The following is a 12,676-nucleotide window of genomic DNA, read 5'->3' on the forward strand; positions in this document are numbered from 1 at the left end:
CGTATACAGATCGTAACTGGAAGGTCTGTAACACACACAGATCTTCAGGCCTGTGTCCATGTGATCAGCTGCTAAATCCTACAGGGCTGTGTTTCTCTTGTTATCCTTCCTTTGCTGTAATTTGAGTTTGCCACTTGGAAATAAGGGATTTATAAAAGGAGAGGGACTACCTGATAGAATTATCAACTTGTAATACAGTCTTCAATTTTTAAAGAAACAAATCAGTCAAACATGGAAAATCATCATGATTTCGTTGTTGAAAGGTACTTGGTGTAAAATATTGAGTTTTATTGAATAGTTCAGATAAGAATGAAGAGCCCGTGTGGATTACCTTCTCTCTGGGGACATTTCCTTTGCAGTCCTCTGCCCCTCCTGTGTACATGGTGATATTGAGAAGCATCCCTTGTGTGCCCCTTAGAAGTCACAGGCAGGTACCTTAAAGCTCATGAAGAATGTTAAATGTCTTCTTAAGCAGATTTGCTAGCTGCATTCTTTCAGATAATGTCTAATCAATTTTTATTGGCTATTATTTTCAAAGTGCAATTCTGGATAGTTCATGAGTTGTGTTTTTTTTTTATCTTTGAATAATTTATACTTTATTCTTCCTAGGAATAGAAAATTCCCAATACTAGTTCAAAGAATAATTGGAATAAGATTCTACTAAATCAGTGGACAGTGTGTAATTTAATATGAGAAAGAAGACAGTAATTTTAAACCACACTGAAGAGTATCTTTCAATAAACTCTCTTTGGTGAATTAAAATAAAAATATAGATACTATTACATAAGTCATACCATATAAATGTAGCCCACCCTCTGCATTTTTAAAGAAGGAAAGTTCCATATAAAATATTAGCACATATATGTTTATAACCAGGCAGAAAAATATTTTACTTTGCGCTCTATTTTTACATATAACTTAGTCGTCTAATTTTTCAATATGATTCTGCAACATGTGTTCAGTTCTTCAAGCCTAAAAGGTACGTTCCATGTAATAATCCAGTTTTTCCCTGTGGCATAAGTAGTGCCAGAGAAGCGATGACAGAGAAGATTTTTTGATCAAGAAATAGTGCGGTGCTATGTAGTGTGGTTTATGAAAAAAGATGGACTGAGGAAAGTTGGATAGCTTAAACTCTCCATGTAACTAGAAAATTAATATTTCTAAAGCCTTTTAACTCATTAGTGAAGACACTTTAAATTTTTACATTAATAATGTTAACCTTCTACTTATAAATATATTGTGTTAATCTTTTCTGAAAGTTATAAATAATCTCTTTTGGTGGTTCTAGGTACTAACAATGTGTCGGTAGGGCAATAGTTAAGTTTCAGTTGAAATCTAACATCTGTACAATTAGCAAAAAAAAATCCTCTTTTCGGGATGTGAGCTATAAAGCGTTACAACAAAGAGAAATATGGATAAAAATAAGTATTCACATCAAAAATATTTTTATTCCTATCGGGTCAAGGGCAAATGTCTGAGTTGAGCATTCAGGTCCCTCTAAATCCTGTCCCCGACTGATATTCTCAAATCTTAACTCCCAGTACTCTAACATGCAGTGTTCACTCTCAGCTCATCTCTGTGGTCCACCTCAGGTGTCTTCCTCCCACTACATTAAATAAACCCTCCTCACTCTTCCATTGCCTTCTTTCCCCACCCCTTTTTATTCCCATTTTTGTGAATCTTACTTCTCTGCATTAACCAGCTTTCCTGTTGCTAGGACCAAATATCCAGCAACCAAAGCTTAAAGGAGGAAGTGGTTTATTGGGCTCATGGTTCCGGGGGATTCAGTTCATAGTTGTCTGGCTCTTCTGCAGGAACAGCATGGCAGAGGAGCTTGTTAGCAGAATGCTTTCACCTCATGGAGGTCAGAAAGCAGAACAAGGGAATAATGCCAGATAGAAAGGGGCAAGAGATCAGATATGTTCCCCAAGGCCTGCCCATGACCTGCCCAGACACTTCCGGAAGGAAGCGTGCTTTACTAACCCCCTAGGTGGTTCACAAGCCAATCAACTTGACAGTTCAGCCTCCCTGCCACACTCTCCTAAGAGCAAACTTCAGGGAACAACCTCTGTGAAGTCATATTCAAACATTCCGACTCCAAAGTACACATGCATACGTGATATTTGTAGCAAATTCAACCAATATAAAAAAGTTACAACCTTTTTAAGGTCCGTGCCTTAAGAACCTGTTAAGAATTGCCAGAAGTTAATCCAGAAAGATGAATTATGTTTAGTGCGAATTGCCAGAAGCAGATCCTTCAAAGTGAAAATAGATATTCCGGAGATGCTCTCAGGACTGGCAGTTGAGGTTGAGTCCTCCAGCTGTTTATTAGTGCTGACCTCAGGAACTTGATCTCTCAGGGGAGTGGTGCAGAACTAGTACAGAACTCACAGGCACGGTGGGTGTGGGGGCCCAGCCCAGGTTTTCTATTCCTGCCTGTCAGGAGTTGAGGGCTGCCCCCCGGGGACACCCAGTCCCTGGGGCAGGAGCAGAAGCTGAGGAAACCTTAAAGAGGGAGGGAGGGGCTAGCGATCCGCAGTCATCCCGAGTGCTCCACAGAGAGGAGTAGGAGGGTCTGGTGTGGCCACAGAGAAATGGGCAATAAACGTCTTTTCACAGAAGATGAACCATAAATTGCCGATAAACTTTCGAGGAAACCGTTCATAACTTATCAGGGGAATGGTTATTACTATTGTACATTTACCACATTGATAAAATCAAAAAAGAAACCTTACAAAGCCAGTGGCTAAGAAGGGCACGGGAAGCACAGTTCTTATGCACTGATAATTTTGGTCATAAGTGGATAGGGCTACTTTTAATAAAATGTGGCTACGTTTAATAAATGTAAAGTTCTATTTACTATGACCCAGTCATGTCACCTTTAGGGGTGTAACATAAGTAATTAAATATAAAGGTATATGCCAGGATCTGTGTTCTAAAATAGTCAGAGAAGTACGGCTTGTAACAGCAAAACAAAAACTTTAAAACACGGATAATGTTTGTTATAAAGAGAGTAGTAACTAAGTTGTGACATTCACAGAATGTTATGCCGTGCTGTGATGGCCGATCATTTACGTTAAACGGATGAATTTGAAAAGGCCAATGCTGATTTTTAAATGTTTCAGGGAACTGTACACAGTATGATTAGATTTATATAATATTCAAAAGTAGGCAAAACCATAAAATGCTTCTTTTTTAAGAAATTAAGGGGATTACCTTGGAAAACCCTTTAAATAGCAAAATAATTAACACCATTTAGGAATTTAGCAGATAAACGGGAAATACAGTCAGGAAGGGGCACCTAGAGAGTGTCAAAGATTCTGTCTGTTTCTTCATTCTATTCAGGGTACAACTATATTCGTCTCAATAAAGAAAATATTTCATAACAAAGGTTGGGCAGAGGAAAAGAAGCCATGAAATAAAACTCGGATGTCATGTCCCAGGAGTAGGAGGAGAAGCCCGAAAACTGTTGCTGCAGAAGCAAAGAAGGAGAGAATAGGCAACACTGGCAACTGTTGCTAAGCACTGTGGGATAGAAAATGAAATGCAGCTAATGGGTTTGGGACCAAAGAGGTCGCTGGAGGTTTTGATGAGTGTAATTTCAGTAAGAGAGCCAAGGTTGGTGCCAGAAAACAGTGGCTTGAGAAGCAGTAAAAAGCACTGAGTATAGACAGCTCTTTAAATAATTTTAGCAGCAAATGCAAGGAAAGAGGTAGATCATAATTTGAACAAAAGGCAAATTTGAAGGCTATTTAGAAATACTTTGTTAGGTAACTTAATCTGGCTATACCATAAAGGTATTGAAATGTTTAAAGATAATTTTACATGTAGGAAAAAAAATCCGTGTTATTTCAAGAAAATTTCTTCTGGAAAAATCTTTCAGTTAAGTCTTTTTTAGGAAAGAGATGTGATATTCCAAATAACTGTTTCATCTAGTTTCTAAAATTTTCCCAAAGGATGTTAGCTCAATTTCTGATCCCTCTAATAGCCTTTATAATTCTGCCTAATTGTCTTTTCAATGTACTTGCTCATTTTTAATAACAGAAATTGTACCAATTTGAATCATAACATGAAAATACATTGTTTGAATTTAAAAAATTATCGATGAAGGTATCATCAGCTTATTCTTTCACTTTCCATAATGGATAATTTTTAGCAGCACAGTTTTATGTAGACAAAATTTTATGACTCACTGAAATCATTAAGCATATAGATATTCTTACCCTGACCTTACATGTGAATATTCTACCAAGAAAAGAATGTTAATTTTAAAATTACAAAACATGCCACACAACTTGAGAGTCCCATTAAAAAGTTCATGGCTGCTGCCCCTAAGTCCAGGCCAGCCATGAGCAGCGTTGTCAGACCTTGGCAGTGACAGTCTCAGTAGACGGAGTGGTAAGGAGCTGGGTGACTGCCATTTATTTTAATTTTGGACAAAATTTCCAAGCTTTAACAACTTGCTCGATGAATTCTTCCATTACTGTGTTACCAGAGTAGAGTTGGAAATGTATTACATTTCTATTTTCTCTTCTCAGAGATACATATTTTTGTTCTGTTTCTATAGTAACATTGATGCAGTAACTAAAACTTTAACTTCTTTTTAGACTCCCGGATGGCTTCACGCAGCTTCTAAACTTGACCCAGCTCTACCTGAATGACGCCTTTCTTGAATTTCTTCCAGCCAATTTTGGAAGGTAAGAATAAGAAATGCAAGCTATGCGATTTTATTCACCATCAGTACGTGCTTTCCCAGCGCCAGCTGATGGGGCTTCCAAAGTGATAATTGTGATTAAAGATGGGTCAGCATTGTACAACATACAAGACTCTGTTGATGCAGGAATTATTTCTGCAAAAATGAAATAAGGTTAGGTTTTCACATAATATTGATAACAAATAAGTTCTAGATGAATTAGAGTTAAAAATCAAAAGAAGTAAAGCCAAAATGTGATCTGGAAAAAATTCAGTTAAATATTTCTGTCCCTTGGATTGTGAAATGCTTTCTAAGCATGGATGCAACAAGGAAAATAATACATCAACATATTTGGGCCCTTGCATACTCTAAAAATAAAATAGGAAAGTAAAACATTTGAATAATAAAATAATAAACTAAGAACATATTTCCGTTATATATGAAACACAGATTATTTATATTTTTACTATATAAAGAATTCTTACAAATGAACAAAGAAGACAAAGATCTTAGGGGAAATGGGTGAATAATATGAAAAGACAATTTATAGTAAAACAGAATGGCCAGGGAATACCTGAAAAATATTTATCTTCAAAAATAATAAAGTAAATACAAAATAAAATGACAAGGAGAAACTTTGTTTTCTAGACTATCTCGAAAACTATTTCTAGAGTAGAAGTGTGGAGATAAGCCCATGTTCTGCTCCTCAGATGGCAGGATACTATATATTTAAAAGCTTTGAAGATAGAGGGGGTGAAGGGAGGACAGGAACAAGGGGAAAAAATGAGAACCAAGACCTGTCATGTAAAGGTACAAGATCCCAATAATGATTGTAACTCTACTGTATCCCTAAAATGTACCAATAAACTCAAAGCTGAAAAAAAAAAATACCGGCAGCCATTGCCTTTGTAATTCATTTCTAGAAATATCTCACACAATTGGCAGGTATAACATAGGATCTATAGAAAGTACATTTATTATTATTGGGCAAAATTTTAAAAAGTGAATCACATCCATCTGGAGGTTGGTTAAATGGGTGATTCATCTACGAGGTCATACTCTGTGGTGGTTAATAATCTGAATTTTCCACGTGAATATGCATGAGACAAAAGAGTGATTACTCTGGAATGAAATTACAGGTAACTCTTATTTTTATTCATGTTTTTCAATATTTTCCAGCTGCTCTGCTCCACAATTCTATTTTCTATAAAACATGTATTTTAAAAGCTGCAACATTTTAATTTCATTGTCAACTGCATTTTTCTAAACAATCATCTTTGAAATTGTTCAGATAATAGATGAGGCATAATTAAGCACCTGTTGACAGAAGCCAGCGTCGAACATAAGAATGGAGTGGATAAAGGGATTCACTTAGCAGGAAAGAGCTTCCATTTACACACTGAAAGCACATTAATGTTTCCCAACTGCTCTTAGTTTTGTGGATCACAGTACTGCAGCACTGATGAGCACCATATACTTGGGCTGTTGTAAAACTCACAGATTTTTAAAACAGCATTTTCCTGGCTTCTAAATGAACCAAAGTTCACTGTCTCTCCACATAAACCAGACCTGTCCTTCTGGTACAGACCGCAATGTCATGATATACTGTGGAATAATCAGTTTATTAGATATTTATCACTGTCATTTTGACTTTTTCACTTGGATTTTTGTCAGGTCCCTTTAATTCATGGATTTCCAAGTTTTGGGCTTGTGTGGACCTCACGGAGTGGAAAGGAACTATATTGGGCTGTGTATTATATAAGTATATAATATATAAATATATAATGTAGTTAATGTACGTATGCAACAAAACTTCCTTTCTGGCTTATTCAATTATTTTGTCAAATAACAAAAGCCCAAGTTTGATAAGGAAATGAAAACCTTACATGTGTGCTTCATAAGAATAAACACCTGGCTTCACAGGTGCACACACATAGGGAGGTTGAAATGAGATCACTGGTGATGGTGTGTTTTGCTCACTACATCACACAAGTGCGTGTAGGATACACACAAGTACTGATTTTACTGTTTGTGGCTGGCGTGGCACGCAGAGTTAGCGCCTCACGGCACCCTGACGCACATGCCTCAGGTTCCAGCCCTGCCCAGTGGAGTCCTGAAAATGTCACTCAAAAGCACGTAACAGCGTTCACAGCGTATGACTTTGTGGGGCTGCATTACTAGCTGTGTGGGCCACATGTGGCCTGTGGGCCTCCACTTAGATGCACCTGCTTTAAGTAACCCTAAAGTAAAGATGAGATGCGAGCAAGCAGAAAACATAATACCAGCACCCAACTACTTGGAGTTAGAATTTGAGCTCTGTGTAAACTGACTTCCAAACTCTGCTCTGTTTTATTATTAGAATTTTAAAAGTTTTTTTTAACCTTCTCTTGTGTAGTTAAAGAAAAGGATGCTTAAGGACCCTTCCCAAACTCGAGATCCTATTCTCCTAAAATCTAGTATCAATCTCAAAATATGATCATACGAATTGAGAAGATTTGAGGCAGATACTTCAGAAACCTCTTTTACTAGCAATATACCCAAGAAGACAGAGAATCCAGTTCATCTGTCTTCAGAATTAGCTTCGTCTGAGTACATTTTGGAGCTCTGTTTTGACACAAACAGCCGCATACCCCAAACCTGAACTGGACCCGAGGTGCATTCCTAATGACAGATGACTCCTAAGCAGCGGGAGCTCAGGGCCCCTCTCATCCTCGTGGGTGACTCTCTTCTTCCACTCTAACGTTGTTGCAGGACAGAGGATGCCAAAGCCCGTTAAGTGTTAATGTTGAAATGTATGCCTTAGAGTCCGCGACGCAGAGCAGACTACAGCACTTTCCCACTGTGTAATTGATGAAATCAGTAATATCTATTACTTGTTAAAAATGATGACGTGCTAGAAATGCTTTTCATGAATTACATCCCAGTGGATGTGGTGCTTTTATCACACACATACTGATGAGGAAACTGAAATGAGAAGGAGGTCATTTAATTTGCAGAGTGTTATAGACAGAGTAGTCACTCAGATCTGCCCTACCAGAAAGCCCAAGTTACTTACCTCCGTGCTCTCCTATTCAATTTTCAAGTTATAGTTTCTGGATGGAAATTATTGCTGTGTCTTAGTGAACACAGTGCCTACTACCTACTACATATTCAGTAATATGTCAAATGCACAAAGTTAAATGTAGCAGTGAATGCCTTTTTATAAAACATTGGATATTTAAAAGTCCTAGGATTCAAAGATAATCATTGCCATATCTTCATTTTCACAAAAGTGCTCTGCCATTTTCCAGAGTTGCTATAACTCTCTTTACCATCAGTCTGCATATTTCCTTAAAATCTGTAACCACAGGAAAAAATATTTGAGCAAAGTCATTTGGATAATAATAGTTATAATTTACCTTATGAATAGTTTACACAGAAATAAAATTAAAAATTTTTTTAATTCTTTTCTATAGACTTGTCAAGTTGCGGATCTTGGAGTTAAGAGAAAATCACTTGAAAACTCTACCAAAGTAAGTAATTGTATATGTTCTAAACTTTGTATTGTGATTTTTTGGTAGGAGGAAAAAGAGCTGCTTACTTTTATTTTGGCTGTTTTGCCATTTTGACTTATTTATTCTGTAATTTCTTCCTAAGGGTCAAAAAGTAAAGTAAAGTGTAGGAGAATCATATTTAATAGAAATGTATCCTGTCTCAAAAACTGTAATAAGTAAAAATCAGAAGTGGCTGTTTAAGATTTTTCTCATAGCTGATGATATTATGTGCCAAGAAATTATTCCACTAAAACTTTTGAATTTGTCATTTTTATAACTGAAAAACAACAATTTTACAAAGTTCAGCCTACAAAGACGCTTAATCGTGCAAGTTAATTTATGGATTGTGATATTTTTCAGTTTTTAAATCAAAAATGTGCCAGAAACTTTTAGAAAAAAGGTTAAAATTTTTCAAGAGATTCTGAAGTGATTTTTGTAAAAAAGAGAATGTTATATTCATATAACCTTACAAACTGTTCCCTTGTACTACACTATTTAAAATTTAGTTCATATGAATACACAGGTATTTGAAAGCAACAACTAATCTCTGAAATGTTATGTAGGAATTTAATAAAATACCTCCTCTTACCCTACCTTCCCTTTTATTCATGTCTAACAATAGAATCGTGTGTTGTACAGAAATAATTATTCCTGAATGTAAAAAATTATTTACAATGGTTTTTACTCAGACCAACAGAACTTATTATTTGTTCCATTTAAAACATGTGCCCTGTTGCTCTTCCTTCAGTATTACAGAAAAATATTGAGTATAGTGATTAGCTTCCCAAGTATTTCAACAAAACACATTTTCTACTGAATCAAAGCTTATTATATATTTTTAAAATACTTCCTGTAGGCAAATTCGACTGAATTGCATTTTTTAAATGAATGTCAGTAAAATACCTTCAACTGCATTCTAGGTATAACATTGTAGGAAGCAGCTTACGGGTTTATCCCTGACTCAGGGCACAAATGAGGACTAAAGACAAAAAACACAAAGATAGCTTGGCAGAGGTGGGCCGGGGAACTCTCTGCCTCTAGTGGACAGAAGAGCACAGGGACCCACGAAGGTTCTGACTTTATTAGTAGAACAAGCCCAGGTAGCAAAAGTGGGATTCAGGGCACAAAGTACTGTCCATGATTAACAAGAAAGGTAACAACCCCACATCCAGATCCATGATTTTCTTGGTTTAACCTCAGCTGATGTTGTTCTGCCCCATGGGTGCCATGGGTGTCAGCAGGCAAACCAGGGAAAGGGTAGCTCTACGCCCCATCTCCTGTGCCCAGGAGAGGTCAACAAAGCCTCAGTGTCTGCTGCTGATCATAGCCCAGTCTCCCACATAACACAACGTAGGAAAATTTAGTGACGGCAGTTTAATGACGTAATTATGATGCTAACTTTCAACACTGAAGTGAAATCCATTTCAGTACAGATGTAGAGAACGCAACCATGTATTCCTCAGCAAGTGGCAGTGCAGGAGATGGCCCGGGAAGGGACAGATGTCCCAAATCTCAACACCCTGCACCCTTAAGTAAATACCCTTCCCGGGGCTGAGGCTTCATCCCTGGACCCAACCCAAGGTCCGTCCTACTCTGGAGGCATCTGCAGACTGGGACTGTGGCTGACGGTCTTGCTGGTTCCAGTATTAATCTCCTGCAGGTGCAGTTAGTGCCACTATTTCCATCCGAAGGCTTTCACTTTCAGCATTTTAAAGTGACAGCGTGGCTCAGTAGAAACTAAACGAAGATGAAAGAGCAGTCGCCCCATTTACCTAGCCATAGACATTCATGTCAGGGAAGAAATATTGAATACATGGAAGACAGTCACATTGCTCTAATGATGGCTTGGATGTGAAATATAAAATAATCCTGGCCTGGATGGCAGGATGATTTTTTTCATGAGTATTTGTAAATTGAAATGTTAGTATAAATTGAAACCTGATGTAGATTTGAGAACGTAAACTTCACAGGAAATGGCTGTGTGAATAATGCAGAGTAACAAGTAGAGATTCTTGTCAGTGATTCGTGAGTGAGTGCTCTGTAGGGTTTGAGACTGTGGTCCACTGTTAAAAATAAGTAGAATAATGTGCATGAACTATTTTTGGAGTAGAAACATTGTAAAAATCTATTAGAAGTGGACGCTGGGTCTCCCTGTTAGACTTAGGCATATCTATCTCGTGTAACTGTTACAACTTTTCCATTTTAAGAAACATTTTCAGAGTTATTTGCAATCTAATGTGTTCATTTTATACCTTATCATTTTATATTGAACGCAGACAAAATATATGGAGAGCTGTATTTTAGTTTTGGTGTCTATGGAATGAGAATTACTGAAAGAAGTTCTATCTTAAATAAAAAATAAATTTCATCATGTGTTATAAGTTTTGATCACCAATAGAGCTACGTGTGAGCCATCTACTTCCCTTTATTTTCTACTTCCAATGAAAATAAAGGTAAAGGTGTAGTTTTAGGAAAACAAGCAAGAAGTGATTTTCTCGGAGATACAAACAAAATGATGGGTCTTCAGTGATTTTTTTATTCTTTTCATCTTTTGTCTGTAAGCATGTATACCTGGCAATCTGTGCAAAGTGTAAAAGAATTACAATATAACATGCATTCAAATGTATTTCCATTAATAAACTCATAGTGATATTTTGATGAGTGCCGATTTCAGGGTCAATGTTTTTTTCAGTTACAAACAGGAGTTACTATTATACATTTTTTACAACAGTCTGTTACGATCACTCCTCCTGAACAGCTGAAAAGAACAAGAAGATTAGCTTTTAGCTTCTGTGATCGAATTTTTCCCCAAAAATAATTAGCCCTTAATTATGATTTTAGAAGAGCAGCAGAAAAAAAAATGTGAGGAGGATAAGAATAGATCAAATGCGTGTTGGAGGTCAAGGTTCAAAGCTAGCTTTGGTTTGCTATTGGCTTATTCATTTATGTGCTTGTTTGCTGTGTATTCCTCCCTTCACTTGCTCCTGTAAAGATGTCTGTGGTTCAGGAATCCAGGAGAGCCTGATTTCTGGGTGGCTGTGTCACAGGTCTCACAGGGTTGTAGTGAAGCTGTGCCTGGGCTGTCCTCATAGACAGCCTGACTGAATGCCAGATTGTGCTGCTGGTTTCATGCAGCTGGTGTTGGGAAAGTGTGATCCTCATTGGCTGCAGGCAAGTGTAGCAGGACACTTTGGTTCTTTGCCACATGGGCTTCTCTAGAGGGCTGCGGTTCAGCAGCTTTACTTCCCCCAAAGCAGCAGAGAGAAAGAGCGAGAGAACTCTGACCTCAGAAGTAACATGATTTCTACCACGTTAGTGGTCACAGCAGTCAAATCTGGTAGAGTGAAGAAGGACCTAAGTGTGAATACCAGGAGGTGGGGATCCCACAAGCCACGGTAGAGGTCCCCAGCATACAGTGTCCGGTGATCAACATGGTTTGTCTAGAAATTCAGTTGACAGTACCGGAGTACCTCAGCTCATGAGCTTAATTCTTTCCATGGTTCTGGCTGCAAAGAGAATTGGATGAGAACCGAATCGAATTCAGTGGTATACCAGATGCCGCTGATGCAGAAAGCAGACTCAAATCAAATTCCTGAGACAGTTTTACCTTGACACACACTTCCCCTTTTCCAGGACACTTCAGCTCGACTGGTGCCCCCTGAATAAAATGAGTCTGTTTCATGATAGAGTCTGTACAAAAGCTTCTTGCCTAGAATTCTCCGATCCCAAATTTTTGCACAGTAGTCTTCCTTGTGATTTATGTTTTTCTTCAGCAGAGTGACTCACAGTGGAAAGATGGGTCTGATGTAGTGACAGCTTCTTCTGTGTCACCGACCATTCCGAGGGGGAAAAGCACTAACTAGAAAAGTGTTGATTCTAAAATTCCAGAATATTTCCAATATATTCATGGCCTACTGTTAAGTTTTCATATTTTTATTTTCACTTAAAAGTGTAGATTATTTGATTTTCTATAAAATAAGCCACAATACAATACCTAGAATACTATGAAAGCACCAAAAAAGATAACCCCCAAATTTGCAAAAATGGATAACTTTAATCAGATAATTCTTTTAGTATTTTCAGTCCACAAGAAAACATTTTTAATAAGATTCTGTTTTATGGTGATCTATAAACGTTCTGGACTTCCCTTGGTAAAAATAATAAGGAATAATCCGAAGCAAATAAATTCCTAAGTACAAGCATGAAAGATGCACAATAATGTGAAAATCTTAAACTATAGGTGTTAGCTATGTAGTAAGAAGTGTGTCCTTTATGTTATTTCATTCTGTACATATCTTAATTTCTCAGTAACAGATTCAGTCTCTGGTTTTCCCTCTGTGTGCACACTCAGGAACGCAGAGGTATCGGTGTATTTTGCCCTAACTAGACACCCTTGAAACGAAAAGACACTTGGAATTATAAATATTAATTAAAAGCACAACTACAGTGA

The 12,676-nt window shown here is 37.4% G+C and overlaps 1 protein-coding gene across 7 annotated transcripts in view; it reads left to right on the forward strand.

Moving 5' to 3' along the window:
- The window catches only part of Lrrc7 (leucine rich repeat containing 7), a 463,114-nt gene that overhangs the window by 228,772 nt on the left and 221,666 nt on the right, over positions 1–12,676 (forward strand). For all 7 annotated transcript variants that reach the window (XM_010605114.3, XM_033758262.1, XM_033758263.1 and 4 more), the window contains exons 6-7: positions 4,608–4,697; positions 8,149–8,205. In XM_010605114.3, the coding sequence (XP_010603416.2) occupies positions 4,608–4,697; positions 8,149–8,205 (147 nt within the window). The remainder of the gene's footprint in view (positions 1–4,607; positions 4,698–8,148; positions 8,206–12,676) is intronic.

The sequence above is a fragment of the Fukomys damarensis genome, unplaced genomic scaffold, assembly GCF_012274545.1.
Source record: "Fukomys damarensis isolate Sample0158 unplaced genomic scaffold, DMR_v1.0_HiC HiC_scaffold_33, whole genome shotgun sequence".
Lineage (NCBI taxonomy): Eukaryota > Metazoa > Chordata > Mammalia > Rodentia > Bathyergidae > Fukomys > Fukomys damarensis.